This window comes from Larus michahellis, chromosome 4 (assembly GCF_964199755.1).
Source record: "Larus michahellis chromosome 4, bLarMic1.1, whole genome shotgun sequence".
Taxonomy (NCBI): Eukaryota; Metazoa; Chordata; class Aves; order Charadriiformes; family Laridae; genus Larus; species Larus michahellis.
The window spans coordinates 67,052,359-67,058,890 of record NC_133899.1 but is presented as its reverse complement, the minus strand read 5'-3'; the positions used below and the strand labels follow the sequence as shown (position 1 = coordinate 67,058,890).

Below are 6,532 nucleotides of genomic sequence, written 5' to 3'. Positions count from 1 at the left end.
CCAGACATGGATAGGCAAAGACATTTGCAGGGGCAGCTGCACGATGAGGATGTGCAGTCGGTGACCATTGCTAGAGGGTCTCCTGGGCTTCACTGGTTGCACCAGGGCAATTTTCTGAGCGAAGCTCTGCTTGTGAGTCCAACGCGACAGGCCCACCCACACTGGCCAGCTTACAAAAGTTAAGCGCCTAAGCAAGGCACTGATTCAGCCAGACTGCTCACATGAGCAAAGATTACTCATGTACAGGCTGCAGGACCAATACTCCAGGGCCCCTATGACTCCGTGTCGACTCAGCAGTCTCGTCACTGCAATTACCACCACTCCATTCCCTGATGCCATCACACGACTCAGAAATCAGGGGAATCTCTGACCTGTCATTGCATAGGTTGGGGACAAGCTTTGTGATGACATTTGGTCTTACTGGGGTTTCTTTTTTTGCTTTTAGCAAAGATGCGAGAGCACATCGCCCCTGCTGCTTCCCCCATAGTAGGAAGGGCTCACAGAGCTAACACCAGGGTCAGGCGATTGACCACACAGGAGACCAAAAACCCACAGTCAGTAATTCCTCATCTACAACTCTGCCAATCACACACCACTTCTTGACAGTCCTGAACCAGCCAGCTGTGCCTACACTCTTGCGCATGCACACAATCGCTGTCATAAGCCACACCTCTGTAGTCACTAACTTATCATGCTTAAGCACACCTGCAGTCACGTACCTTTTCTGGACTATGTGCCTTCCCTCTCCCACACAGAGAGCAAAAGAATCGGTTCCTTGGGGACTGACACACGCACTCACCCACACTCTGCCCCCTGATTCCCTTCCCATGGAAACGGACTCACTGCAAGGTGGGGTCTTGCACCCGTATAAGCTGGGAAACTGCTTGCAAACTGGGAGACTGTGCGGTGTTCTTGCGGCTTGGTCTCAGGCACAGCCTGCTGCCTGAGTAACGACCCTCAGCTTAGCAAGCTTGCTGGCAGTTGAGGGACGTTCCCCTCCTGTCCTTCTGTCCCCTTTCACCAAAACAGTTTATGAGAAAGCTGAAATGATCTGAGCAGTCACCTCCATACACCCTTCCTGGCTACAGGAATCCTCACAAGCAGGAGGGATGTCTCCCAGGATCCCAAATATGTCTCACATAAAAGAGGCCTCTGGGTGAGACTTCACGGAAGCGGTCCCATAGCTGCAGAGTCAGAGCCACCAGACCTGTCACTTGCACCACCAAGCAAGTGGCAGGTTTTCGTCTGAGGCAGGAGCAGTGAAACGTCACAGGCAGTGACAAGGCGAAATGCCCAGTGCGTGGCACAGGGATGGTGATGTCTCACAGATGTGCTGCAGCGCAATCCCACAGGCAGGGAGGAGGCAGGCTCAGCGCGGATCTGGGTGGCAAGGAGTGGTGTGTCCTCCCAGCAGAATGACGCCCGGTCATCCATCCCATCCCAACACACATCTGATGCAGCACCAGAGGACCCTGATGTGGAAGAAACCTCTTGGGAAGAGGAAAGACCAAGAAGCCATTGCATTTGGCTCGCAATGACCTAACAGCGCTGTCTGGCATCACTCACTCAGTGGAGAAATGGAAACAGGACTGAGGTTAGAGGCAAAATCGTCATCCTGAGTACACAGCCAGGCATCCCTCTCCCAAAGGTCTTTGATACAACACATTTATTTTGCTGTGTGGCAGTACTGTACAGTACACATACATTACCAGCAGTTTCAGAGCCCTGAGTTGTCATTCCTCCTGCCTTCCCTGAATTTCAGAAAAGAGGCAAGACCATTGTCTCCTTCCCCCATTTCACCTGCAAGGAAACAGGCCAGGAAAAGTCCAAAAACAAAGAGGCACTTGCTGACAGGACTGGAGATGAACCTCAAAAAGCCCGACTCCCAGTCCACCGCTCTCACCATTAGGGCCCCTTTCCCTGGTGCTGGGAGAGGAAGTCCTAGTGCCAGCTCTCCACAAGGTCTCACTCCTCTGAGAAACTCTCTGAACACCTGAACAGAAATCAGACTAAGGAGATTTCAAAAACTAATATAAACCCTATTGGATTTTAAAGGGACTTACCACCTCTCTCTGGGGGTCTGAGAAATGCTTTGGGACATTCTAGGCAGGGTTGGGATTCTCTTAAATTCTGTAAGATTAAGAAAGAGCCAAAGAGAGGCTTTTGCTTCCTGTGTTATCCCACTGGAATCTGAGTGGAATCTCCACTGCCCAGATGGAGAAAGTACCCTGTCCTTCCTGACACATGGTATCCCACACCTCCTTTTCCTAAACCATGAAACGGCAGAGCTCCGGTACCGACTCCACCTCTCAGCGCCACATAGAAAGCTAATGCTGTAACAGGGAAGGACAGTGCAGCATGTAACATGGAACAAGACCCAAAAATAGCCCACAGGAGTCAGAATGTGCCGTGGAGAGCAGAAGGAAGGGAGGGAGCTCCTGGGCCTCTCCCACCAGTTCGTGTCAGTACGTGGAATGGTGCATCCGGCTCAGGAGAGCAATGACCCAGCTCCCCATCCGGGACCCCTTCAGCCACAGGAAGAGTTCATACAAGTTGATCTGCCACAGGCTCAGGGCTTCTGCGAGTGAGATCTGGGCCTTCCTGCAAAGCGAGTGACTCTTGCTCCTCTGGTACCTAGAATGAGAGAAACAGGCACGTTAAGATCCAGCAGGATGCAGCCTGGCGGGAAGGAGGCCTGTCTTCAGTACAACTGACCCTCCCCCAGAGGAGGGGAACATCCCACATCTGGAGAATTACCAGCAGTGGGGACCCCTGGCAGCAGGGATTTTCTCCAAGTAACATTCCTGTGGAGCTGGGGACTGCTTTCCTAGCATGAATCTGGAAGAAGAGACAGCCTGCTCCCTTGTGAGCCCAGTTCTCTCCCCACTGTGCATAGTGACCCTGGCTATGGCATCCTCTGCTTCTATGCCCAGCTTCACTTCAGCTGATAGGGATAGGTGTGCACCCCGATAGCCTTTCTTGGTAGCACACTCATCAGAGTCCAGCAATCCTGACATGCTGATTCCAGGAAAAGTAATTCACCTTTCTTTTGTAGCAGAGGTTAACGGGGTTTCATGGGTCCCTCATCAGCCAGAGATATAACTGTTATTTCTTCTGCAAGGAGGAGGAATCTGAGGCAGAAGTGCATTGACTCATAAGACTTATAGATGGAAATCACTTGCATGACTCCTGTTCCTGGCTTTTAAACATCAGCCTGATCTTCACAGTCAGCCCTAGCCCCTCAATCAGGCTGCAGAAACTGGCAGCAGTGAACTTACAGATCTTTCCTACCCACAAGTACTTCCCAGTGGTGATGCCTGTAATGGTCAGAAAGCCCCTTCTCCTCCTCTGGAGGGGCCAAACCCTAAACTCTTACCCTAAGGGCCTCCAACTCCATCCCCATCTCCAGCCTCAGAGTGGCAGACCTGTCCTCTGAAGAGGCTGATGGGCATAAGAACAGCACAGACAGAGGCTGAGACGTGTAACCGAGCAAGGGTAGGACCAGCAGATGTGCTAATCTGGGGGAGAGGTCCACAGCTAAGAGTAAGAAGTCAAAAGGTCAAGTTAGGCCTTGCCAGTGCCCTGCGTGGGGGCTCTAATAAGCCTTAACAGCACTGACTAGCCTGGGACCTCCCCCAGACTTCTGCTCTTAGGCCCAGGAGGTACAATTAATCTCAGGCCTGCACCATCAGTCCCTGCGTGAGCTAGACTGGAGAGGTAAAGGTCCCCCGCTCATGCCCTGCTATGAAGCCCCTTGACCTGGACCTCAACTGACATACTGACCTCTTGGCTTGACCTCAGCCTTGTCTTGTCACCATGGACCTACCTGACAAACACTGGACCTGATCTACAGATTGACTTTCTGGTTTGACCTTGGACCCACCCTGTCACCATGATGTTGCACTATGATATGGACTTTTGATTGGACCTGGCCACCATCTCAGGGTCTTCCCTGCTTGCCTTGCTCAGATACTGTGGAACTGGGACCTGGCTAGCCTCCTGGCCCCAGGTTACCCTCCACCCCGGGTCCTGGCCCCCAGGGACAGATAGCCCCTGCTGCTCCATGTCTGGCCTCTGGTGCTTGGAGAAGACACTCACGTGGAAACAGCTCTGATGCAGCAGCGAGACATGTTGAGGAAGGAGCTGGCACTGGCCCGTGTGTGCAGGGCTGACTCAATCCCCCTTAACAAGTCATTGGTCTTCAGCAGCAGCAGCATCTGGCGGGGGACGTTGTTGAGGAGCTGGGTGATCTGGGGTAGGTAAGCAGCGGCGTTGGAACGGATTTCCACGTCCTGTGGGCAGCGGGTCATGTCAGGGAGAAAGGAAAGAGAAGCTGAGAGTGCATGGGAAACCCAGGTCCAGATGCAGCTGAGATTTGGCAGGAGGAGATGGTGTTTTCCGGACCATGACTCTAGGCCAGAAGTTAAAGAACTCTTTGTCCTGCTTTCCTGCAGACACCTGGCTGTCCCAAGCATTCACAGCACAGTCAAAGATCACTCTTGCCATAGCCCACCTGGCCCTCAGTGAGATAAGGCCCTGTTCCCTCGCTGGCAGGATTAATGGCCTCTCAGGAGAACAGGGCACTTGCTACTATCTCAGTTCTTGGTCGCAGGCAGCCCACAGCAGCCATGTCTCATTACTGCCCCTGCAGCCTTCTGAGTCTCACCTCTCCAGCCCCAAAGCTGGAGGCATCCTACATGGTGGAAGGATCCTACAAGGACAACCAGGCTGCTCCTTGGCTTGCTGTCCCATGCAGCTGATGGCTTTATGCTATACTGATGAAGCTGTTTCCAAGGCCCATTTTAGTCCTCTGTCCTCAACACAACTCAGCAGAGGTGACAAAGCATTATGTAGTTAAGCGTCACACTAACCCAAAAGATCAAAAACTGTCATCTGTCGGATTAAGGGTCTATCTATACGCACATCCTGCCTGGCAGCAGCCAGTAGCAGACACTTAAGGAAGAGTGTAAGACCAAGGAAGACACAGGGTGATCCTTCATGTTCCTTGGTTCCCGAGCTTCCAATAAATACACTGCCCGCAGTAAGATAACAGTGATAACTGATGGGCTATAGCCTGGGCCACTTAAGATGGGCTTCCCTCCAAACATGAGCTACCATAGCCTGCAAGACAGACAGCCTCCACTCTTCTGTCTCTTTTAAGACCTGAGAGATCCCCCACCATCCCAGTAAATGTAGCACAGTGTGGTGTGGAGCTGATCCCATATGCATACCATGTCCCTACCCCTTCCTACAGAGGCCATGACATGAATCAGCAAATCCAAACAGAAGTCCCTGGAACATCTGAAATCTCCAGAATCCAGCAGGACACATGCAGAGGGCAGTAAATGACTTCTTACAGGAGGGAGGCTCCTTTGTGGGGAAGGGAAAGGACAGCTATAAAACCTTCTCTCCTCTGGAATGAGGGACAGATGGCCTATATTTCACAAAATGGGATCTCACACTCACTCTGTGAACTTCAGACTTATTATGAAGGAACAGACCTGCACAAATCAAGTGTGCAGGCTGTGGTGGTCAGAGATATATACAGCTCACACACCACCATGGTTGCTTTGCTGCTGACAAATAAATCTGTGTGTCCTCCTGCCTCCATCACTGCCCAAATGCACAAAGCTTCAGCAAGAAGACACTAAGCTCTCCTAAATGTTAAATGTTTTGTTTCATTATTTGTTGGCAGAAAATTCTTCCATTATTATCTCTTATCCCTTATCCTAGCCAGCATCACTGCACAGCCTACTTTATTTTCCACACATAGGTTTTCTTTTCCATTTCTTTTCTTTTTATTTTTAGCTCCAGCTGCTTGTCCACATCACAAAACAACCACATGATCTGTCATCAGAACTGTCATTTTCTGTCAAGGGCGAAGCCTGTGCACAGAGAAAGAAATGAGCTATGCCAAAGGACCTGAGAAAAACCCCTTGGCTGCAGTCGCTGAGGCTGCTGCAGGATGCAGCAAAACACAATCATAAAATCAGATGCGATGAGGCTACCAGCCACCCTGAGCAGTCAGCTGCCTGGCCTTGGCTTAAGGCAGGAACAACTACACCTATGGCGATCCTCACACGTTTGCCTAGCTTGCTCCTAAAACTCTCCAGAGATGTGACTCAAAGCCTCCCCAGACCATCTGCAACAGCATTTCACTGGCCTTGCTCTTAGATCTGGCTTTTCTCACGTTTAACCCCAAACTCCTTAGCTGAATTTAAACCCATTACTTCTTGACCTGTTTGCAGCAGTCTTTAACAGATTTGAAAACCACTACTACAATGCTTCCCAACCCGCGCTTTTCTGGACTTTTTCTGCCCTAACTTGCTCAGACTTACCTCATGGGTTACATCTACTTGACCAGTAGTCCTTGTAGCTTCCTTACTGGACTCACCCCAGTTTCATCAAACCTTTACTGAGATGCAGCGCCCCAGACTGGACACAGCACTACAGGTAAGATTTTGTTTCAGGAGGGATGCTTCCTTGTCTCACAGGCTCCTCTCCTGTCCATACACCCTCTCTGGCGCTCTGT

At 51.1% G+C, this 6,532-nt stretch overlaps 1 protein-coding gene across 5 annotated transcripts in view; it reads right to left on the bottom strand.

The window, feature by feature from the left end:
* Window positions 1–1,651: 1,651 nt before the first annotated feature.
* ADCK1 (aarF domain containing kinase 1) overlaps window positions 1,652–6,532 on the bottom strand; it is an 83,052-nt gene continuing 78,171 nt past the window's right edge. For all 5 annotated transcript variants that reach the window (XM_074585390.1, XM_074585391.1, XM_074585387.1 and 2 more), the window contains 2 exons: window positions 4,099–4,292; window positions 1,652–2,634 (listed from right to left, as the gene is read on the bottom strand). In XM_074585390.1, coding sequence (XP_074441491.1) covers window positions 2,463–2,634; window positions 4,099–4,292 — 366 coding nt within the window. In that variant the 3' untranslated portion in view covers window positions 1,652–2,462. The remainder of the gene's footprint in view (window positions 2,635–4,098; window positions 4,293–6,532) is intronic.